Source organism: Myiozetetes cayanensis, unplaced genomic scaffold, assembly GCF_022539395.1.
Source record: "Myiozetetes cayanensis isolate MyiCay16 unplaced genomic scaffold, myiCay2020 scf1, whole genome shotgun sequence".
Lineage (NCBI taxonomy): Eukaryota > Metazoa > Chordata > Aves > Passeriformes > Tyrannidae > Myiozetetes > Myiozetetes cayanensis.
The window spans coordinates 47,840,009-47,864,550 of record NW_026086604.1 but is presented as its reverse complement, the minus strand read 5'-3'; the positions used below and the strand labels follow the sequence as shown (position 1 = coordinate 47,864,550).

Sequence of the window (24,542 nt, the reverse complement as noted above, 5' to 3'; positions counted from 1 at the left end):
TGTTGTCTGCAAAGTGTCTGAGGGTGCATTTAATCACATGCATCATTGATGAAGATATTAAACAGGACTGGTCCCAGTACTGAGCCCTGAGGAACCCCACTTGTGACCAGACACCATATGGATGCAACTCCACTACGCTCTGGGTCCAGTTACACTATAGGAAAGCAAATTGCCTAGTGGAACTGAGCAGTGGAACTGGAGTTTTATGAGAACAAAGAACATTTGTACTACCTGGTTAAGAGAGGAAGGGTCTCTTGAGAGTTTTTATATAGGCTGTGACTCATAGTCCCTTTTTGGAAGAGTGCATCAAACCTCACTACTTTATGAGTTTGTTAAACAGAACTTTGTTTTTCAGTGTACTTGTGTTTCTAGCCTTGAGACAGCACTTTAATTTTAGAATGCTAACTACTTCGGAAAAAAAAACTTGGTGAATTTTTCCACCTAGTTTAAAAATTAATATGGTAAGGGGAAGGGATGGTTCTACCTCAAATGCAGGCATGGACTTACCTAAAAGTAAGTTCCTCACTGTTCAACCTATCTATCTGCAAGCTGGTTTAAAGAGTTCCTGCAGTTGCACAGTTTTAATTCTGGAGTATGAAGTATTTAGTTCTAGTAACAACTGGGTAATCATTTCCAGTCCTTGTGGAAAAGAACTTTCTTTGCTGGAAAAAGGAAGATTGTTTATATACATCTACTGGACTTTAAAGTCAGATATCATGCTATTTTCCAAAATTAATAGTAGCAGTAGAGAAACCAATACTTTGTTCATCTTGCCATTTGGTATTTTAGATGATGGTCAGGAATGTGTGTGTGTCTGTGAGGATATATTTATCATTATGTCCTGCCTGGATCTAATCTTTTCATTCAAGGAATAAATGAAATATCTAATTTCTTTTTTTATTAAGGGCCAATATGAACTAAGTTCCAGCCTGGACAGTTTTAAATAGTTAATATTTTGTATACACATAATGAACATTGCTGTGTCTTCACTAGGAGAAAGCGCACAGCCCCTCTAGAAGGGTTTGCTGCAGTGGCAGAGTCTATTGAGTGATATTGGATGCTACTGCCTACATAGGCTCTGTAGGTACAAAACTACAAATTCCAAGTGATCTAAGTAAAAGGACTGTTCTTCCTTAAGGTAACAAAGGTTTTATATCTAAGAAGGGGAGCCCGTGGCGTCTTAACGTTTAGAACTCCGTGGACCTTTGACCTGATCCATTAGAAAAAGTACCTCACTGAGAACCTCTGAGGTGTGAAACAAAACAATATTGTTACTTGAACTACTAAGGTGTGAAACCATAGTGCCATTATTCAGAAAATCAAACCATCTGAGAGACAGAAACCCAAGAATATAAATAAACAGTGAATTGGCATCATAACATGCAAACTAAGGTAGATGTGGAGACGGGGGTTACTGAAGTGCTCTCTGGTAATTTTTTTTCATTTGCTTCTCAGTAACTTAACCAAAATTAGTGAGCAACTAAAGTGACAAAAGTTTGTGAAACACAATCCACTTAGTCAAGCTGAGAGGACTGTAAGCACAGTCCATGGTTCTGAAATATCTGACCGATGTGATATCAGATTAAATTATATTTTTAAAAACTGAAGGCAACAGAGGGAGAGATGGTGAATGAGGGGGAAGGACAACAAACTATTAGTTCAACATCCTGTAGTCCAAATTAACTCTGTCAGCTGGGCTTTGTGAGTAAAACTCATGTAAACTCCCACTGTTCATTGTGTACTTCATTAACAAAAATAGAATGTGACATGATCATTTAAAATCCAATGGAAACAATGGCTCCGACGCCTCTGATGATAGGATATAGCAAACTGTGGAAAGTGTGCCTAAGATGACTGGAATTTCTAGACTAAAAAAAAATTATAGTTAAAAGTATAAAAATAGGAAAGATAATCAGGAACTTCTAGTCTATCTCATGAAGAAAGAAGGAAGGACATGGAGTTATATTAAAAATGTGCAGAACTGATAGGCAGATCTACTTTTCATAAAACATTTGATTGGACGATGGAATATGTTTTCATATAATGAGAATTAATAATTTAGTAAGGTTTAAAGCCATTTGTTCTTTATATGAATAGAAAGGAGAAAAGGGACTAGAAAAATTAAGAATTATTATTTTCAGGAGACGTACAAATCATATATTTTGGCCTTAGAATAAAATATCCAGATATAACTGAGTAGGAGGAGTTTAAGTTGGAAAACAAGTTATCCCCTATCTGATCATTCCAGTTTTCTGCACTGTTTTTCAAAGCCATATTTGGAAGGAGAATGCTGGACTAGATGGATACTTGTAGGATTTAGCCTGGCAGCTCTCCCAGGATTGTCATGGAACTATTTGAGGGAAACCATGGCAGTAGAAGCCAACCTCTGTGAAAAGTGAATGAGCAAGGAGCTCTTGCCATTCACCTGCTGAGGGCAAATGACTCCAGCCAAATATGTTTGATAGCAATCCACTGCACTTCATGAGTCCCAGAGTCAACTTGCTTCAGGGAAACCAGAAGATGTACCAAATCTTAAAAGCTTCCTTCCTCTGTGAGGCAAGGGAACATGAATGATTCTTGAACAAATACATAAAAACATATCCGACAAATGCACATTTGGAGAAAACACAGTTTTTTATTTGTGGAAAGGCTGTTGGAGTATAAGAGTAATGTCTTCAAGCACTAATATTCTAATAGAACACTGTTGATGTTCTGATTGCAAAGATTTTTAAGATCATATCCATGGAAGTCTCTCCAACCACATTCTTAAAAGACTGGAAATATATCATTCTCTCCTGTAAAATGTGTTAGAAATAGGAAAACTTCATAAATACATTGTCACAGAAAAGGTCCAACCACCTGAGTAGGACACCATGGTTTTCCATTCAAGTTGCTATTGCTGCTGAGTAGTCTTACTTGAGTATCTTCCAAGCTTTTTGTAGCTGAGCATCATTACTATTTCTTTTTCTCTGGAAGGCTGCTTCCTCCCTGTACTCTTCTTATTGCCATGACTTGTGGCATTGTTTTCCAACCCTTCCCCTGGCCCCTTTCTCCTGAACCATCAAGCTTTTATCACCAGCTCCAGTAGCAGTGGCACCGTGGACATCAAGCAAGACCAGGCAAGACCATTGGAATAATTAGTTATTTAAATGTCTCTGCATGGCACTGCCCTCTTCTCCAGATTTTGGGGTGATAACACCGTAACCATTGCATTCTTACTGTGAGTGTGTTTTGCCATGCAGAGATTCTGCAAGCATGTATCACAGAGTTTTTCTTGTCGTGCACACAAGACATGTGAGATTTAAGGAGCTTCTAGGCTAAACATTTATGTTCTCAGCACCCCTGATAAAACACCTAAGGAATAACTTATGAGGAATCACTCAACTGGTCACTGGAAAAGATCTCCATTAATGCTGAATTTCCATTCCCTGATTTCTTGTTTATACCTTTACAATTCTATGTCTTAGTGATTTTCCTTTTAAAAACCTACACTTGTCTGAACATTGCAACCTCTGTCTGTAGTTTTCCCTTTCTTATCTTGTGTGACTCAACTCTGCAGCTTTCCCTACGACCTTCTTACAACTAATGGCCTAAACCTTGGGAGGGTGAGAGGACAGTAAGTCACTATGCACCACTAGTCAAGCAGAGCCCATTGTTTGCTGTCCTCTATGCACTTCAAATGTAATGTAAGGCCCGTTGCTGATTAAGATAATTAGAACTAGTAACTCCAGGTGCTCTTTTCCAGATAGAATAATGAGTGCCTTTCCTTTCAGCTGGGCACACCAGTAGTCACGCGTGACTTTGCAGGTGTTCAGTGTTCTCGAAAGGGCCATGTAATTTCTGCCAATACAAGGAAATTCACTATTCTGAACACTGGTAGGAAAAGTGAGACAAAATTACATACATCTTGCTTGTTTCAAAATATTTAGACACATTCCATCACCACCTGTCTTACCTTCTGCTTTGGAGTCTTGCCAGACTGATAGATGTGACTGTAGAGGTGAAATTGGAATAACATACAATATGCCTTTTGAATCTTAGCCCTGTGCAAAGGGTTCTCGAGACTAAAATGCTGATCATATAAGACATTGCCAATTAAAACTGTGGTGTCGTGCATAAGGTGCTAGAGAAAACACCACAGAGACCACACAAAGCTATTGATAAGAACTTCTGGAATAGAGGGACAATACAGCAAATCATCCTGTAGGTGGACATATAATCCTGTCTACCTCAGGCAAATACTGGGACTGGTAAACCCTTATGAACCAATGTCACGTGAAAAGGGGAGTTTTCCTCCACCCTTAGTGTTTGTCTGTCAGTGCCCCAGGAAAGTCGAGACCCTTGTGCCCAACCAGTCTGTGTCCTGTTATGGGGACCCCTCACAAAACAGTTCTACTGAATCAAAGGGTGATTTGATTGTCTTATTCAGGGACGCACACCAACAGTGTAACAGAGACCCCTCAGTGGGTCTTCCCACTTGAATAAAGTGTGTTACCCACTGCCAGCAACTGCTAGCACCTGACAAGGACCACCCCTAACAGATTACAGAATAACACTCTTTAGTACTATGAAATTGTGATAGGTTAAGGATCGAAGATGGCTGGTGATAATACCTGACTGCAAAAACATATTTAAAGCAATAATCCCAAACTCTAATCCCAATAAAAGTATTCAGTGCTCATACAGTTCTTAACCCAACAGGCATCCCTATGGGGAGAAACAGGTTCAGCCCATCAGCCGATCCCAGCAGTTGTGATGGAGTCTTCCCTAACTTTTCCCCCATTCTCAACTTTTATACTATTTCTTTATGTTTAGGTTGAGCTTGAGTGACTTTAGTCATAAATTCCTTCTTTGCTGATTGGTGTAAAATTCTCTCTGCTTTTAAAGACACAGTAAAAAAAATACAGGGCACATGCCCAGTGTGGGGTGGCTGTACCTTGGAGGTGGGTAACTTTGGGATGGAGGTGTGCGTTAATATTACAATTAGGCTTTAATGAACCAAGTTCATCCAAGGAGAGATTTCAGCACAGTTGTTGGTTCAGCAGCAGGACATTTTTTTTTCCCATCTCCCTTGTTTGACAGGTGCTATGCAAGTTACCAGCTGCAAAGTACCATTGAGTCCCCCTCCCTGCAAGGATTTCTACAGAGCCTGGCTGCGGTGTCTCCGCCCTGCTCCATCCTACATCCCGTCCCCCTTAGCAGGTGCTTACTGTTGTATGGGAAAGCGTTGTGGAGCACATGGACCGCATTCCATCCAGGGTGTAGCAGCTGCATTTTACCCTATAATTTATGTACTGTTAAAACTTCTGTTGGGATGGGAATAGAACTTCTCAGTTTCCTCTAATTTTTACCCCCAGCCATCTTCCCATGATCAGTGTGCACAGAAGGTCCACTCTCCAGAGGGCAGTAGTGCACAACAGACCTGGCATCTGTTATGTCTAGAAAAATCCTGTAAACAGATCAAGTTCTACCAGAAAAGCCTGTAAAATTAAGAGTTTCCTCAGGCTGACTAATCAGTCTCTGCCAATCACCTGATACGGGACTGAAGATATCACTGCACTTCCCGTAGATATGACATTGGCTAAGGCATTGATAGTCCCTCGTCCACTGAGGGCTGTGTGAGTCTTCTGTGCTTCTTCCGTTCCTTAAAAAGGAATCACTACCATCAAAAACTTCCAACAAGCACCTAAAAAGTAAAATCCCAATGAAGATAAAGTAGTTCTATATGGTGGAGAACTTTGCAAGGAAAAAGACAATACACAATTTCATCATGCCAGGAACATTTCACAGCCAAAAAACTGTAGAGAGCAAGTATTGGAAATCCAGGTCAATTCCCTATTCTATAATACTCCCAAAAGAGGGAGGTTAACTAATTCTAAAGGACACACTAAGATTTCCAGTATTAAAGCAAAACAGTGCTCTTCAGAGAAGAGTGGAAAGTTAATATATAGTCTCTTCAGATACTTTGCAGTGCTCAAAATACCTGCATACAAAATAATCTATAGAGTAGGCATAGGCAAGTAGTACCCTCATTCACAAACTCTCCCTTGTTTTGCACAGTCACTTGGCATGACAGACCAGTCTTTCCTTTTTGCTGTAGAGCTCCCAGCTGAGGGAGTTCCCCCTCTTATTAGTGAAAAGGGAAAGTATTCAGCTGTAGGCCTCGTCTTCTACCGTACTCTTTCCAAAAGTAAGATAAAAATATATACATGGATCTTCAATTCTACCATGAAAGTTGGAGCAGAGATGAGAACTCCATTAAAGTCCAAAGTAGACAAAATAATAGAAGTATCACAGAACTACAGAGAACATATTGAAATCCAGCTCAGAACTAAAGGCTTGCATAGGCATGCACTACTGGGCACTGGCAAAAACAAGGAGAATGGTCCAAGTAGCCTCATACAAGGGAGCTGAGCAGACACTGCACATTTAAAGCCTTTAGCAGACTCAGGTTCCACCAGGGAAGGTTGAAATTGGCCATCAGGAAAAATGTCTTCACAGAAAGGGTTGTCAAGCATTGGAGCTGACTGCCCAGGGAGGCAGTTGGAGGTATTTGTAAGTCACGTCCATGCGGCACTTAGGGACATGAGTTAGTGGTGGACTTGGCCGTGCTGAGTTAGTGGTGGGACTCAATGAACTTAGAAGCCCTTTCCAACCTGACTGATTCCATATGATGTGCTCAAGAAGTACTCTGAAAAAACCCACCACAAAACTACGACATTCTTGACAGTGATGAGTTTCTGACAACCAAAATAAAAATAACGTACGGTAGGGAAGAGAACAAAGCTATAGACAGAGTTGCTATCATGCTTCTACAGCATCAAGTGTTTTTTGGTGGGTTTGTTTGTGGATTTTGTTTGTTTGGGGATTTCGTTTGTTTGGGGTTTTAACAGCTAATAACATAAAAAAAGGCAGATCAAACAGTGGTCATATAAAGGAAATAGTCCTTTAATGCTTAAAATAGGAAAATGCAGGTTGGGAAGTTTAATGTCAGAAATATAGCACACAAATAACTGTCAAAGCAGCTTGGTCCTATGCTTCTTGTAGTCTACAAAAGCCTTCTATTTCTTCAAAAAAGTTAAGACTATTTTTATTCCTCTGAAACTTATAGGAATAAGATGTTTCTGTATTTTCTTTTTCCTCTACACAGTGTATGTTTAACAGCAAGGATAGCCAGGGTATTAGTATCTGCTGCTAAGATGATTACTTAGTTCCACTAGGAAAGTCAAATTAATTGTGTTTTTATGTCTTATTTCTATACTCGCAGTAAGAATCTACCCTTCAGAGGAACAGGCTTAAGGAATTTTATTGAATATAAAAATACATAAACTTAAGACATGCTAAGTAAACTGTACAAAAGGTACACTTAAAATAAATGAGGCAACTGTATCCATACAAAAGCAAAAATTTACAAATGACTCATACTACTGAAATGTGCAGGTGCCATGGTACATTCTGATTAAGACTTTAAATTCTGATAAAAACAGAAACAAAAGCAAAAGCAAGAGCAGTAGTTATGTTCTAAGGCCTGCTGTCTAAACTTAAAAGCCATATTCCAGAACACAAAAAATAACTACCTTACTTTCAATATGGGAAGGAACTTGCAGATGGCTCATAAACACAAGAGCAGTCATTTATAGAAGCAGAGACAAACAGGTATCAGGCAGCCAAGTGAGAGCATAACCCCTTCTGTATGGTAGAGTTTACAGTTTTTCTTAATAAGAGGAGTATTGTTTTAGATAGCAAAAGTATTATTAAAATCACAAAAGCAAAACGTTTCTAAAGCGAAGGAACCGAGATTCAGTAAGGACTAGGCTGTTACCAGAAAAAACCCCCAAAACTCCAAGACTTTGTAAAGGTAAAAGGAAAAAGAGGAAAACAGAAGAAAGCAGTAAATCTACCCACCTGCCAGAAAACTTTTAGAACTGTCAAATTAAACTTCTGGAGTATCACAAAAGAACAGGAAATCAGAAGCTTAAATAATGCCATAATTATCATAATATCTGAAACAAAATACTCATACCAGAACTGGAAGATTCTCACGCTATGTAAGGACAACTGAATTTAAAATGCATTCTGCAAAAATAGCCTAGAATTAGAGACAATTCAGTTTTTATTTGCAGTCTGTGTTCAGATGGTCAAAATTAAGTTGTCATGTGTCCTAGGGATCCATTTATAGAATTAAGGAGCAACTTCCTTTATCTATCTTCTGCTAACAGCTTTTGAACAACTGCAAAGTTGTTTTAAACTTTGTATATTTGAATCAGTGATATTTATCTCTGAACTCTAAAAACAACACTCAAATATTTCAAATACTTTTATTAGGAAATACCATCAAAAACTAAACCATCCAAGACACGAATACTGTTTGTGTTTTGTTTTTTTTTTTTTTTGTTTTTTTTTATTTTTCCTAACACAAAATGATATTCAAAGTAGATTATAGATTATTACTTCCACATATCATTCCTCTGATACATTTTGTCCTCTGTTTTCGGACTGGAGGTCCCCATACTCTAATTTTACTGCTACTTTCCTGGGGAATTAAAATCAAATAGAGTATGTCCTACTGGCTGAAAAACAGAATGCAGACACATTTTAGACCATTTTGATGTATCTAACTTCAGCCAAACCTACAATAATTAGACATACAGCCAGAATTCCTGTGTTGTCCTGCTTAGAGCTATCTCTGGCATATATTTTCAACAAGTTCAGTGTAGTTTTATCTGGGATCATAAGCACCTAGAGAACTTTGTTTTCAGACTATTCTTTTTTTTTTTTCCAGACTATTCACAAGACTCCTGTACAAGTACTATGGTCACATATGTGCCCTAAATGCATATGTATACAATGAAATGCACAATCTATACTCTAGAAGGGAAAGCCTCTTATCATTTAACAACCTTGTACATTTACAAAACCCACTAGTTATTTTTGAGTAGCAGTATTTCAAGTTGTCAATACCCTCTGCATTTGTCCTGTCACTTGTGGTTCCATCAAAATTCCACTCTGCCTTTGTTATTTTAACAGGTTAGCTCTACTTCTGCTGTACTGATATTCCTAGAAAATTATTTGTTTGTAAAGAAAAAACAAAATGCAGTTGTTCCACACTTGTTCTGTCACAGATCTTTGTAAGCATATAAGATATTGTAAGTGGGAAGTGTAAGCAAAGCCTTTTTTAAGAAAATGCAATTTTTTTTATTTTTTCAATGCATTTGTGTCAACAAAACAAAGGAAGTTAATAAATACTTCCTTAAACTTAAAACCAGTTTCACTGCTAAACACCAGAAGTACCCTCCTTTTAGAAGGTCCCATACCATTCAGAAATGCAAAATTTTCATCTTCACTTTTTTAGTAATTACAGACTTTCAGCCTTCTTTTTATAACTGTCTAGAATTCTGTTCAAATCTGACAATAGATCTTCGGACATGAATTCTTCATAATCTCTCTCAATTTTCATATTCTGTTCATCAAGGTATTTCTGAAAAAGAGTTACAAAGAGTTTATTAGGTCTATCACAGTCCATAGTCTCTGATTCTGCTAAAGCATTTTAAGCAGTTATTGCACAGGTTAGGTGATTTCAGTTAAACACTTTTCTGAAAGACATCAGAAGCAGGTTAAACCTGACAGGATGTAACTGCTAAAATTTAATGATCAATTCTAATTATTTACACCAAAGGCTTTGTCAAAAATGTATCTAGAATCTACAGACTCAGTGCAGCAGCTAAATAACTAATACCTTGTAGGAAACAGTAAGTTCCAATTTCCTTATGTTTAACTGCAGTTTCATATGTCTCTAGAGAGATTTGATTCTGAATATCAAATTTACAGATTTACTTACCCCTACAGATACTACATGAGTACCAATCACTTCTAAAAGACGACTCAGGTTGTCACCAGCTTTTCTGCTCTCTTCTGTTGTTGTTTGCACAACAACTTGATATCTAAAAATAAAGATATCAGAAAGTCATGCCCATAACTACAAAATAATCATCGAATCTGATTTATTGTCATGTTTACCCATTCTTTTTTCTATTAGTATTAAATTGAAGGAAGTTAGATTTGTATATAAATACTCAGCTTAGAAGAATGGACTGTATTGTGCTGACCAGTAAGAAACACTTGCACCTTAGAGGCAGAGTATCTTTTCAAACTTTAACATATAAAATCTAGTTGTCACATAACTTAGGAAACAAACTAATTTCCTTATTATAATCATATATATATAAAAAATTACATGGGAAACAGGAGTTCTGATAGAGCAGACAAATATTCTAGCAAAATACTGTTGAGGAGAAACAACTTTGAGTTGCTAACTTGTGAAATTAATGTAGAATGAGATGGATAAAAGCTGAAACAATTTTATGTAAGAATTCAAGAGAATATCGGTAAAAACCAAAATAAACTAGGGAAACTTTGAAGGTGTGGGTCTTACTGTCGTTGGAGATCATGCAATTCATTTGTGGCTTCACTGAGACCTTCATTGACACCACTCTCGAGTAATTGTTTATGCTTCTTTAACATTTCAAGTTCATTTGCACATTTTTGCTCTTCCTCTTCTACTTCCTGTAATAAGGGAAGAAGAGAAAAAAATTGCATACCTTGGGAATAATTAGGACTTTTTTCCTCCTTTATATTACCTGATTGCATCCTGATGCTTGAATTCAGAATTCACAAAAGTAACTCCAAGCTCAGAACTGAAAAAAACCCCAAGGACATCCCTCCCAAACATAAAGTTTCAGGTATTTTCTCTATCATCTTCCTCTTAGAATCAGCCTAACCTTCTCTTTATTCCTTTAACCATATTTAAAGGTCTGTGTTGCAGCAATCTTCCCTTCAAAGTTAATCTCAAAAAGTGTTATTTACATACTCTAAATAGGTTAGAAATGGCACATCATGAGCAACTGTTTCTAGCTTAAAAAAATAAAATCACATTTGAGTAAAAAATTCCAAGTAACCATCTCTTCAAGGAGAATGACAGTGTTGACACTATATTTAATACAATTAAACCCACAAAACCATGCAAAATTGTGCCATCAGCTCAAGATGCAATTCTGGTAGATTCTGAAACATGATTCCTCAAAATAATTTTAATACTTAAGTCTTATGGACAGCATTTTAAAAATTACATTACTTGTCTTATTAAAAACATCCAGTTGTGACTGTGTATTTTATGAGCTTAACTTGAGAGAAAAGTTTATGCAACAGCATAGACCAAAAGCTAACTTTCAGATGTTTTTGAAAACAGTAAACTAAATTATTTGCCTTTAGCCACCTCAGCAGTTATTGGCAGTAAAACAGCCCTGTTTCACAGCTACATCACAGGAGTTTGGATTTACAAGTGCATATATGCTAAACACTTAGTTCATGGAGCACCACAGCCCCACCAAAGCCATGCTGTCAGAGAAGCTGGGAGGTATCGAAGCAGCCACTTAGTTGTTAAACAGGGCTATGTTTTGTTGCTAAACCACAAGTGAGGAAAGGGATTAAGGACTGTTCCTGTGCTGGAGAAGGAAGCTAAAGTAAGCAAGAGTTTCAGATCATTAAAACATTTAATTTGCTTTTAGTCAATCAATATATTCCTTAGTTTTTAAGGAAACTAATTAACCGTGTTTACTAAAACCTGTAAATGTATTCATTATATACAAAGTGATTTGGCAAGGCAGATTTTGTTAGTCCTCCTTCAAGCGCATGCTCTGAGACGTCCTGAGGTCAGGAGATGATTGCTGCTGCTTTTTTTACTGGATGTAGTACTTCATGATTTATAGGATCCGCTAAAGTATGATGCCAGATTCTCTTACAAGAGAGTGAAAACAGACTCATTTAAGGTAGCAATCAAATACTTCCAAAAAGAATAAAAAAGTCCTGAAAGAGGAATGGAAGAAGGCAAGAGCAGAGGTCCAAACAAAAATGTGAACCAAAACCTTATATATAAATACAAAGATTAAGGATATCATTAAGGATAAATTGTCATCAACCTGTAAGAAGTTTTACCTTAAGCTTCTGTTGGTAAAGATCATCCAGCTTTTCAGCTTCTTCTGTCAGCATTTTCACACTGCTTTTCGCATCCGCTACCATTGCATTCACCTGGAATGAAAACATAACCAAGGAAACACAATTCAAAAGAATTCCAATTCAGAAGAATTCCATGCCATCACAAACAACACCTGGTAGCCCAGAAAAAAGTTAACCTAGGCCAGGCTGGGATGGCATTAACTTTCATCATAGCAGCCTGGATTGCGATTTGCTTTGGATAAGGCGCTAAACAGCGTAGGTAACACACCGATGTTTTGGCTATTTCTGAACAGTGCTTGCACACCATCCAAAGCTTTCTATCCCTCCCAGAGCCCCTCACTAACTAGGGTAGGGACGAGCAAAAGGCTGGGAAGGCACACAGCTAGGCCAGCTGGCCAGAAGGATATTCCATGCCATCATGTTCAGTAATAAAAATCGAGGTAGAAGAAGAATGAAATTCTCTTTCTTCCAATCCACCCTGAACCCAATATTGCTACAAATCTTGCTGATGACAATTTGCCAGTGATGGTAAGCCACGCAACAGACTGAAATGGGCAACTTATTAAAAACAAATATTACCAATGTTTATGGTCGAATGTATATAAACTGCATAAACTTCAGTGCAGGGAATACACAATATTTCAATCAGTGGAAAACGACCCCAATTCTTAGAAAAACCTTTGGGTTCCCTCATAATTAAAGTAATTTTCTCACAGCTTCCTCCCCTCTTTACTTGCCCTCAAAAAAAACAACAACCCTAAAACAAAACGAAACCAACCAACCAAAAAAACCAACCAAAAAACCAACAAAAAAAAAAAAACCACCAAAAACTGATCAACCAAACAATCCCCACAAACCCAAACCCAAACAAAAAACAGCCCACCACACCATACTCCACCCATGCCAAAGGGTCAAATGGGACCAGCAGATATTATGTTTGGTATCTTACTCTTTATCTTCACCAACCAACACACCTGTTCGAAAGTATCTTCCAAAGACATTTTCCGTTCAGTAGCTTTCCTAATATCTTCCTCTGTCTGGTTTATGATCTCCATAAGGGGAGCCTGTAATATGCATACAAGAAGATCTGGCTAATGCAACTTGTTAGTTTGAACTAAGATGCACCCCAGTACATCTTTTCTTTCTCCTGTTTTTGTTTAGGCTGCTGTATTCTCCAACACTAAAATTTCTTCATATACTACAGTGTAGTTATGGCAACTCATCACACAAGCTTTTCAATGAAGTTTCATTGTGAGAGACCTTTCCAACATTTCCAAACACATCTTTTTGTGAGTGATAACCAAAGCCTTTGGTGTTGGCTCTACTTACCTTGATCTGGGCTCTATATTTGGCTAGGCAGTTGGGTCCTTCCTCAGGATTAAACTGAATCTCAAAGTCACGGCCTTTGGAATTCTCAGCACCTACTGGAATTAATTTCAGCTTTCGAGCCAGTTTATGATATTCTGCCAGTTGTATTTCAATCTGTTCAGAGGAGAAGAGGGCAAAAATCACAAAAGAGATAGAAGGGAAAAGCTTTGCAAAAAGTATTCATATAGTACTTTAAACAGGTTCCTGAGTTGCTCTATACAGACATAATTCCATGTTACACCACAGTATTCAAGAGCTGTATGTAATGACAGTCCAGCAGTTTGCTGGATTAAGTGCTGTTTTATTATTCTTTCAGTTTGCTCAGCAAGGTTTCTCAGTGTGTATGGCTCACACTGAATGGCTTCATCTGCCATAGTTTTTCCTGCCCCAGCTTTTTGAGGACTAGCTGATGGGGAAGTAAAAACATGTTTAAAAATAATACTAAACCAAAGTTCAGTCATCATGTTGACATGCTTTCTCTCTTTGGTTTTGACAGGAAATGCCATATAGCCACATATCTTTGTAACAAACTAACTTGAGCATACTAAATAAAGCTTATTAAACACTAATTTCTAATTAATGAGTGCTATTTATATGCAAACACTAAAGAACCTAAGTATTTTTTCCAGTTTTTTCATGCTTCATACTTGCACATGAGGAATTTAAGTTAATACCAGGTGCTTGACCCTGTGAAATGCAAAATATATTTGAAACCTTTTTATCTAGTTCTCCAGGTGGCAAAGCAGAAGCTTTTAAATCCCATCACTTACAAGACTACGTCTTTTCATTCTGTTTGTAGAAACTGAATTTGGCCATTAAAAGATACTAGAACTTCTACATAAGGGACTAATCTGGCCCTAAACACATGCAAAGGTATTGATTCGAAGCACTATTTCCTTCCTACGAAATCTTAACATTAATGTGAAATTTCTTGTGTTATCAAAGGTCATAATGCTATAGCAGAGAGAGCTGACAAGGGTGCATATTCGAGCTGCATCTCTTATGATGCAGTTTAGCCTGTTAAGATATATCCCCGCTGTTGATAGATTATTTAGAAAAGAAGTTAACAATAGTTCAAGTCCCAAGTTTCAGCTTGCATGATGAAAACTGATAGCCACCTCTCAGTGTAGTGGGGTTCTCACATACCGCCTCTTTATTCCTAGCATATTTTAGCTCTTCATTCCACAGCTGATGTTCTTCTGCTTCCACTTCCTTAGTCAGCTTTTTAATGGTTTGCTGCAACTCATTTCTCTCATGGTTTATTCTCTCAATGTCCGCAACTGAGTACTTCTGGTTGTCAAAGATGTGCTGGAGCCGGGCATTCTCCTGCTTCATTGCTTCTACTTCCAATTCTAAGTTCAAAAGACATTTGTGAAACAGATGTAAAATACCAGCCTATGTAGTTCAACCTAACATTTGTATTTTATGAGTAAATAATATCTATATTTCATTACTCTAGTGTACAAACAGATATTAGCCAAAAAAACCCCTCTTTATTAGCAATGCATTTTGGAAAGTTTAGTTGCAGCAGCATCTCACTCTGAGATCCTAAAGCTGAGAATTACAATTATTTAAAAACTATTTCTAGCTTCACTATCCCAATTGTGACCAAGACCTTCTTACTTGCTGACTCAACTTCATCAGTAACACTTTCCATTTTTTGGTCAAGGATGGCTATGTGAGATTCCAGATTAGCCAAGTAAGCCTGGTATTTCTGGACATCTGCTTGAAGAGACGATTTCACATTTCGTAGTGTTACTCTACGATCCTAGTAAATGGGTGAAAAGAACAACCACTGTTAGATTAATATAAAATAATTACTTCACTTTCCAGACAAGACAATAGAGTAACTGCTTAAAACAATAGCATAAATATAAAATTAAAGGACTTCAATAAATTTTTTTCTGTGTGACAGCTGAGTCAAGTTAGGCATCTTTAAAATAACAACAAAGAAGGCTGAAAAGACTCTTGCATTTCATCTTTGAGTCTGATTTGCATCAGGCATTGTGTTGAGGAAGTTCTTACTACAGGTAATTCACAACTTAAGTAGAATAATAAAAAAAAAAACAAAAAAACAGGTAAAACTAGGTTAAGGAAAGCTGGAAATACAAACAGCACATTTTGCACAGTTGGCAGGAGTCTCCACTTGCCAGCTGCACAGCCACTAACCTATTTTTAAACTCATGATGTACTAAAAGCAGAATCCATATTTTCAAGTAAAATGTTTTCCATAAAATGTATTGTTACCACTGAATCCCACGCCTCATAACAGCACAATTGGAAAAGATAATGTTGATGTTCAGGAAAAAAAGTGGTTCAAGTACCTTATTAAGATTTCAGTCAATACAAGACATTTTTACCTGGAAATACCTGCACATTATCAAACAAATAGAGACTGAAGACTCCACAGAAAATGCCTTGTACTATAATGATATACAGTCTGTAATAACCTGGCTTAATTAAAATCTCAAAGCACTGAAGATAACTTTCCATTTGTTGTTATGTATCATAACTTATCTTCATTTAATAATGACAATAACGGTCAATAATATAAAATTCAACTCCAGCGTATAAACAGATAGAAACAATTTACTAACCGGCTCACTTTCCTTTTCTTTTTCTAGTCTTGCAATCTCTTCCTGAAGTCTTTTGTTGTCAGCTGCTAAACTTTCCATCTGGAATTCATCTATATTAAATAAATCCTCTGGGGGGGGAGGAGAAAAGGGAGTAGAGTTATAAATTAATCTTACTGAATTATCACCACCTAATCTGAACTTTAAGTTCAGCAGAGTAAATACCCATTATCTGGGCATTTTACACTAAAAAAAAACCCCAATACACCCAACCAACAAACCCACTAAAAAACCCCATTCATTACAAAGCAAATAAACAAAAATCCCCAAACAAAGATAAATGAGTTTCTTAGTCCTTGTGTCACAAAAGAGCTCAAAGTTACTTCCATGAAGTAAGAGCTTCCAAACTCTCATATAGCCCACACTAAAAGGATAGAGGTCGTTAAATAAGCTTTATCTGTTCCAGCTTCTCAAGGTAGTCTGACTTGTATACTCCTTTCTCATCTACATACTTCCTTGTCTCCTGAGACATCTTTTCCCTTACTTGCCCCTTAGTCTTTGCAAACAATGTCATGATTATTTTTTCCTGCTAATGTCCAACAGCCTGGTAGCTTCTTTCCTCTCCAACTGATGTCTCCAGCTTGCAACCAAAGTGTCCTTAGTCTGACTTTTCATAAAAGGGTACAGAAAATAAGAAATGTTTTTCTTCCTGGTTCTTAAATTCTGTTTGTTTTTCTGTAGCTGCTGAAATGAATGAGTCAGTTTCCTACCTCCCTGAAAACAAACACAAGTGCATGCTGAAACCCTAAAAACAGAGTTTGGAACTCTTGCAGACTCTTTTCAGAGCTTTCAAAAGATGAGCTTTCTTACTCACCAGATTGCATCCTCCAAAAATATTTTTCTTTTTTTTTTTTTAATGTTAACCTTTGTCAGACAGAAACAAGAGTCATCTGCATAGAATTTGCACCTGAAGAACTGTATACTGGTTTCCTGTCACAAAGCCATTAAAAACAACAGGGTGACACAGGTACAGCTGACAGCAGATCATGACCCACCCCTCTGTATCAGCAGCAATATATATTAAAAAAAAAAAGAGAATTAAGTTGAGGCAATTGAGCAGTACTTGGGAATTTCAAGTTCCCTTATCTCAGATCATTTTCACTTGTAAACAGAGCAAACTGATGCTAGGAGAAAAGAAACCAGTAAGACGATTAAATAACTAAAACTTGAAAACTCACTTAATTTTGACTGCACTTCTGCATCCAATTCTTCAAAAGTATCTCTCCCTTTCATGAAAAGTTCATAGCACTTCACAGCATAGTCCATGAAAAGCTGAAAAAAATTTAAAACCTTTCATCTCAACAATTCAAAGGGCTGTAAGATATCTAGATTGTCTAGATCCAGTCAATCAATGGAATTAAATAGATAAAAGAAGATATTTCACTGTTTCAATTGTTCTTCTGTAAAATTCAATTTTTTGCCTCCCTTTAAATACAGAATGCCATCAGATTATATTCAGGCAGGAGGAGGCATCTATAATGCACATTAAGAAAGGTCTGGAAATACTTACTATATTTTTCTGAGATATTTAACAAGGATAGTAGATACAATATTTAAAATTGTTTTATCTTAAAGCATATGAATCTCTCAGGCTAGTTTGTGGAAAATGTAGGTCTGTTTAACAGACCTCTTCAGTAAATATGACCATTGAAATTCAAATGTGCAGATGTCAGAGAGTTGATCTGGAAATAAAGAAAGGTTACCCAAAAAGAATTCACTTGAGACGTTAAATTACAGATCTTTCAGAAGCAGTTACATCAGTAATATAAATTTTGTATCAATATATATCTATATATATCGCTTGTAGAAGTGCACATTTAGTTTAAAAGCATTTTTACTCGTCAACTGTCAAGTTTGTAATCTTAGTCCAAAATTATGATTTAATTTGATTTTTGCAATTTTGTATTTAAATGTTTTAGCACATTATGCAACCTCTTCCAAAACACCTCCTGTGAGTTAACATTGAGTTAAGTCTGAGTAGTTCTAATAATCTATGATAAATTAGAAAGAAAGCAAGCTGTTGCATTTTTAAGCACCTGAATTACATTACCACCCTATTTTGTTGCTCAGAAATTAAACTTTACAACCAAATTTAATATAGTAAACTGAGTAGATATTGGCAGAAGCCACTACATTTATAATTAAGTCACTATCTTTATGCTGTACTGCTGTTAATCTCAAGAGACTCGAGTGCTAAAGCAAAAATGTACCAGAAACCTTACTAAAACAATAAACAAACAGCATAATAATTCCCTTTCTCCACAGAGGAGAAAGGAAAGAGTAGCTACTTGGAGAATAAGGCATCTCAGTTTAATACTCAGTCTTCACCAACAGACTGGCCATGATGCCTGCTTGGGAAACTAGTTGATCAGGCCTTTTATGTAAGGCTACAATACTTCCTAGAGAAACCTATAAATATAAAATGGAACAGAATCTATGAATACAGTTTAAATTGTTGTGTCACATTTAAATTGTGTTGTTACATCATATGGCAAAATTAATCTGAACAATTCTGATTATAATTTAATTTTTACTATACCTTATTATGTACAATTCCATCATCTGTCTCTCCTCCCCAGCTCTGTCCCTCCTCAAATGATGGTGCATTTTCCCTCATGGCAGTGTACAGCTGAAAGGCACAGGTGCACATGCGAAGAGTGGAGATATCCATTAGTTTTCATGTCCATTATAAGAAGCAGAGTAACACTGGATTAGGATTTCAGCAAAGCAGGCTGTAATCAGCCTGTGTTTAGTTGACTAAACACACGGGTGAAGAGGCAGGAACTGGACATTCAACACTGCCAAGTTGTCTTGTTAAGCCAAATGTGTCTTTTCAGCATAAAGAATGGGATTTTCACATGTGCCCAATTCAGCAGTGGTGAACTTCTGTCACAGATTCCAAATTTTACTCAGACCTGAGCTGGCAGCAAGAAGAGCCACCACTATTAAAAAAAAAAACAACAAGAAAAAACTCAACACCAAAGCCCCCCAAAACTAAACTAGCCCCCCACCCAAGCACAATACTCTCCACTCTGTAAAACAATCACAGGACATTTGAATAATTACAATTGAAAATTCAAAATTAGACTTCAAATTTAGGAGAGGATGGCAGATGTCACAAGATATGCACTGAAGGTACCATGAATCTTCAGTGATGATAACCAATAACTTCTCACATTTTATGTATGTATATAAGCCAGCATTTCCTCCCCTTTTTTTAATACATGAATTTGTCCAGTACATACATTTAAAAAAATATAACATGACAAGCTCAGTTTAAAAGTTACTAAAAAGGCTAAGGGTTAGCTCCCAGATGACAGGTAAGAACACCTACCTTTCTCTTTTCATAAGTGTCAAACAAGGAGATTTGTAAAAAATATTTATGAGATTTCTACTGAAATTAACATTCCAAGCTGAAAAGTGGAAATATTTGACTTAAGGAAGACAAATGTTACCTTGACACAATCAATTAACCAAACCAAAGCTGTCACTATCTGAGGCCAGGTGTGTGGTGCTCCCACTGTGTACAGGGAACTTTTTGACAGAGGAAAGGGGTACCTACAAGGCCAAAGAAAATACATTTTTAATAGCTGTGGCAAACAGTGATGAAAACAAACCAGCACATTTTGCAAACAAAGCAGCACATCTTTATATGTAGATGAAGGCACAGAAGGAAGACCAAATTCAATTGTAGTTTACACTGTACATCAAAGGAAATAAGTTGAGTTCTTACAGCACTATTTTATTCAATTATCATGGGTTTCTCACTTTATGATTCATAGAGTATCTTGATTTGAAAGGGACCCATAATGATCATCAAGTCCAACTCTCTGCTCCTCACAGGACTGCCTAAAACTAAACCATATGATTAAGAGTGTCATCCAGATGCCCCTTGAACTCAAAAAAGAAAATTTACAGTAAGTTCTCAGAATAAGTCTTTGTATCCAGGATTACACTCTTGGTGCAGCAGAATGTAATCTGTTTCAACATTTCAAGCTATGTCAGCTGTTTCAAATGTTACAGATTAATATGAATTAAATTTTATTTTAGTTAATTTAATTAAGAAGGAAATGAAACAGATTTACCCCTACATCTAAGGAGTCCTTTGGTGCTTTGACACCATCATGGACTCAAATGTACAGAAGTAAAATACACTTCATTGGTGGCTCTTAATAAGACTGAAAATTCCCCATTATCAACAGGTAAACGATTTTCTTTCTTGGAAAGCATTGGGGGGCATTAATGATTCCAAACACTGAACAAATTCAGAAGCAAACCACTCAGCTACTTTGTGTTTTTTTCACCTCAGCAGTCATTTTCATTATTTGCACACCCTGCTTTGAAAGCAGAATGAGAGAGATTACAGGAAAAAAAAATCTTAAAATAAATTAACTGGATCCAATATTCTGGAATTTTTAGTTCTTGGATTCTAACAGCATGAACAGAAAAGTCTGTAAAAGAAAACTGTGTCTTTCAAAGCTTTATACAAATCAAGATAATCAATTAAATTTTACATTACAAGGCAAGTTTCCAAGAGCCTATAGTTCTGCAAGTTTGAACATAAAATGCATAGTAGAGTCTAAAAATCGGAGAGTAAACCTAGAGCTAAAGCAAAGCACAATATTCACAACATTGCACTTTCCGAGTCTCATCTGAATAAAGAAGCCTATCCATTCTCCCCAGCTGTCAAGCAGAACCTTATCTATTTAGCACAGCAGACTAAAAAATAATCATCTTACCCAAGCTCCTTAAAAATTCTGGGAATTTCCTCTTCAAATTTTGAGTCAGGTAGTTCATAAGAAGGGCAGAGAAACCCATAGATAAAAGTGAAGATTTTTAAAAAGTCCTTAACCGATGGAGACTGTAGCGATTTCATGGAAACATTATGGGCATAACCATTCTCAACCAGGAACTACAAAAAAGAAACATGGTGTATTAGTCACTAAATAGAACCTGAAGTTGAAACCAAGGAAATAAGTACTTTTATTAGCATAGTCTATGACTCAGAATAATAGCTCAGAATAAGTTAATAGGTTACCTCACAAAGCTGCTTGATACACTGTTGGATGAACGCCTTTTCTTGGAGTGGCCTGGGATCCTTTATCTTTTCTGTACCAAACACACCGTACTGACTGTTGCGCGACCCTCCAGTCGTGCTAGCTCTAAGGACAAACAGTAAATACAGGTCTTGTGACAATACATATTATAAAAAACACCTCTCTGAATGTTTGAGTCACTAAAATTGCTATTATTATGTTTCCTTTGCATTTTTTATGCAAAGTGATACGTGAAGTTCTCTGTATTTAAGATGATTGGAGTAAAATCATCAACTTGGAAACCACAATGCACATGCACAACAAAGGGATTACTGCATCCTAGATGAATATCTTCTTCATTTTATTGAAAGAAATTTTTATGGAGCAAAAAAATACTCCAGAGATGAAGATAAAATGACGTAGGTGGCTGAAAATACTAAAATATTTAAGAAATATTTAAAAGGAATAGACCCCTGCAACAGTGGGGTCCTATGAAAGATACCTGCAAGACATCCAAACACAGAAAATTGTGAACTAAGCAGAAAGATCACAGAATTTTAGAAGTTTTGTATCTTAGAGAGAAGAAACCAAGGCAGAGTGTACTGGAGATGCCATTCTTCCTTGAACAGGACAATGTATTGAGGTGCTCATAAGGTCTGTAGTGCATATCATTCCCAAGGAAAAACAGCTCCCAAAGCAATTCTTACTCCACAGAATTATTGCTTAGTGACCAAAGAGTAGAGTAAGGCAGATCTGAAGGTCTGCTGGCTCAGGTAATTATTCCCTATAGTGAAAAATCTGTTAGGAGAAAAAAATGACAAAATTATGTGGGAGCATTGTTGTATTAATTTACAGAGCAGAGAATAAAAGTTATAAATACCTCTTCCCAAAAATGCTGATTTTCCTTTCTGATGTTGCAGGTGTAGGCTTGCTCATGCTCAGCTTCCCAAACATACCTTTTTCCATCCTGAGGAATATGGAGAAGGATTCAAGTGACTATTTCTACCATTTTTGCTCATGCAAGAACTATAAACACGCTCCTATAAGCTTAAGCACCTTCATTGCAGCAGCACCTTAGAAAAGTCAACCAATTTTAATGCATTATTTGTCCATTATCAGAACTACTTCTGCATTTTTTATAGAGGCACCCAGCCACCACCTAACAAGTATGTTAGAAAACGTGTTACCATGTGAAACATGTCACAGGTACACAAAAAGATTACAGGAAGTCTTTTTGCAGAACTGGAGCACTTGTGCAAACATCCTTGGCTGCAAGGAGCTTTCTTCTCACCATTTTTCCATTTTTCCCAGTTACTACTCACACCAAAGTAAATCTCTTCAGATATAGTTTTATGTAGCTATTCTTAGCAAGGTGATCAGCAACACTTACATCTGAGGTGTTTGAAGACCCATCTTATTGTTGTCCTGCACTCTCAGTGCCATCATAGATTGCCGACCGCTGCTTCTAGTGATCTTTGAGCTTCGCCTCATTGTGACTGAATTGTAAATCACAATCCCTCAGTATGAGAAAATCCAGGATCTAAGAGTATTTGTCTTTTTAAACTCCACAATGATTTTCTGAAGGATCAGAGTAAGCAAGTAGAACTGGACATTGGATCAAACAGTGCGATGGAGTTAACAGAAATACTGGATTTTCTTTAAGGAAAAAAAAAAGTGATTATGTTAGACTCCAGAAATACATAGGAGCAGCCACAATCTTTTAAATAAACTATTTTACTGATGAAAGTGTCAGTGTTTGTTCCAAACCTACTATTTTACCTTTCTTTATATCTGGTCATTTCTAACCTACAAGTTCCACAGGTAAAAAGGCTTGGGAAATTTTTCAGTGCAGTGAGCTACACTACCATGACTACTGTTTCCAGCACTTCAGCCCTTCATCTACTCCTGAACAGCTAATTCTTAGCCTGCTTACTTATTTTGCAAAAGATCTTGCAGTATCATAGCACAATATCTGGAAAATGTATTCTGAGATAATATTATGGCTCTCTTCAGACTACACACACAAAATATAAATCAAACTGGAATATTAATACCACTGTCCCCAACGCGACATTAAGTGGGAATTTGAAGTAAATAGAATTAACTCTGGGAAAAAACTGCCAACTTTCACCCTCTACAGAGGATCTATTTTATTTGTGGGACGGCCATAAGTGACTGAATTATAACTAATCAAAAAGACCTCCATTAAAAACATTATCAAACGCATTATCAATATAAACTATGTTTCATTTTGCTTCTAGTTCCACTGCTCACAAACCACGTTAGAGGTTTAGCTCAGGGCCAGTTCATACAGTAGCATATCCATGATTTCACTGGCTCTGGGGAAGAAGCTACATTATTCAATCACTTCAACAGGCACCCACCACTGGCAGAGTGTTTTCACAAATACAACCAAGTGACTAGTTTCTCAAATCATAGACTCAATGAGGCTGGAAAAAACCTTTGAGGTCATCAAGTCCAGCCTATCAACTAGGCCATCCTGTCAACTAGACCACAGCACTGAGTGCCAAATACAGTCTTTTCTTGAACACCTCTGGGGATGGTGACTCCACTACCTCTCTGGGCAGCGCTTTCCAGTGTCTAGTCACCCTTCCTGTGAAGAAATTCCTCCTAGTGTCCAACCTAAACCTTCCTCAGTGCAGCTTGAGGCCGTGTCCTCTCCTCCTGTCGCTGGTTGCCTGGGAGAAGAGCCCGACCCCACCTGGCTATAATCTCCTTTCAGGCAGCAGTAGAGAGCGATAAGGTCCCCCGCAAGCCGCCTTTTCTGCAGACTAAATAACCGCACATTGCTCAGCCGCTCCTCATCAGAACCGTGCTCCAGACCCTTCACCAGCTTCGTTGCCCTTCTCTGGACTCGCTCCGGCACCTCAATATCCTTCCTGAACTGAGGGGCCCAGAACTGGACACAGCACTCGAGGTGAGGCCTCACCGGTGCCGAGTAAGGAGGAACAATCACTTCTCTAGTCCTGCTGGCCACACTATTCCTAATACAACTCAGGATGCCAGAAGAGCAGAGTTTGAGCAGAGATTTAAGAGCAGAGTTTGCTGCAGCCAACACGCCAGCAGGGAATAAAAAGGGAGGGAGCGCGGCAGAGCCGGGCGCAGCTCCCACCGCTCGCCCTGACAGCGCGTCTAAACCGTACCGAGGGAAACAAGGGCAGCCAGCGCGGCACTCGCCACCGCCTCACGGACACCGGCCCCGGGCTGGCGACGATGAGGGCGGTGTTGTTGTTGTTGCTGCTGCTGTTGTTGCTGCAGCCCCCCCGCCCCCCTCAGAGGGAAAGGCCCGCACCGCGGAGAGCCCCGTCCCAGCCGTTACCTCCTGCAGCAGCACCGCCACCTCCCTCCTCCTCCGCTCAAATTCAAATCCGCCCGCCCACCACGTCACGCAGAGGCTCGTCACAGGGAACTGCGTCACGGAGGGAGGAGAGGGACAGGGAGGCGAGGGGAGCATCTCGGGAAGGGCCCGGGG

General features: G+C 37.8%; 1 protein-coding gene across 1 annotated transcript; it reads right to left on the bottom strand.

The window, feature by feature from the left end:
* Positions 1-9,186: 9,186 nt before the first annotated feature.
* Positions 9,187-24,505, bottom strand: NDC80 (NDC80 kinetochore complex component). The gene is made up of 17 exons (XM_050321603.1): positions 24,390-24,505; positions 22,440-22,705; positions 21,930-22,016; positions 21,052-21,175; positions 20,753-20,925; positions 19,469-19,571; positions 18,553-18,642; positions 17,192-17,285; positions 15,978-16,084; positions 15,004-15,148; positions 14,527-14,732; positions 13,342-13,494; positions 12,987-13,076; positions 11,992-12,084; positions 10,433-10,563; positions 9,839-9,941; positions 9,187-9,478 (listed from the first exon to the last, which is right to left on the bottom strand). Exons 2-17 carry the CDS (start codon positions 22,538-22,540, stop codon positions 9,356-9,358), a joined length of 1,923 nt encoding a protein of 640 aa, XP_050177560.1. The 5' UTR covers positions 22,541-22,705; positions 24,390-24,505; the 3' UTR covers positions 9,187-9,355.
* Between the last annotated feature and the right edge of the window lie 37 nt (positions 24,506-24,542).

Coding starts and splice junctions, on each gene's coding strand:
- NDC80 (XM_050321603.1), bottom strand. CDS start 22,540: ATGAGGCGAAGCTCAAAGATCACTAGAAGCAGCGGTCGGCAATCTATG. Junction 21,176..21,929: donor ATCAGCATTTTTGGGAAGAG/GTATTTATAACT, acceptor GTTTGTCCTTAG/AGCTAGCACGACTGGAGGGT. Junction 15,149..15,977: donor AAGAAAAGGAAAGTGAGCCG/GTTAGTAAATTG, acceptor CCCATTTACTAG/GATCGTAGAGTAACACTACG.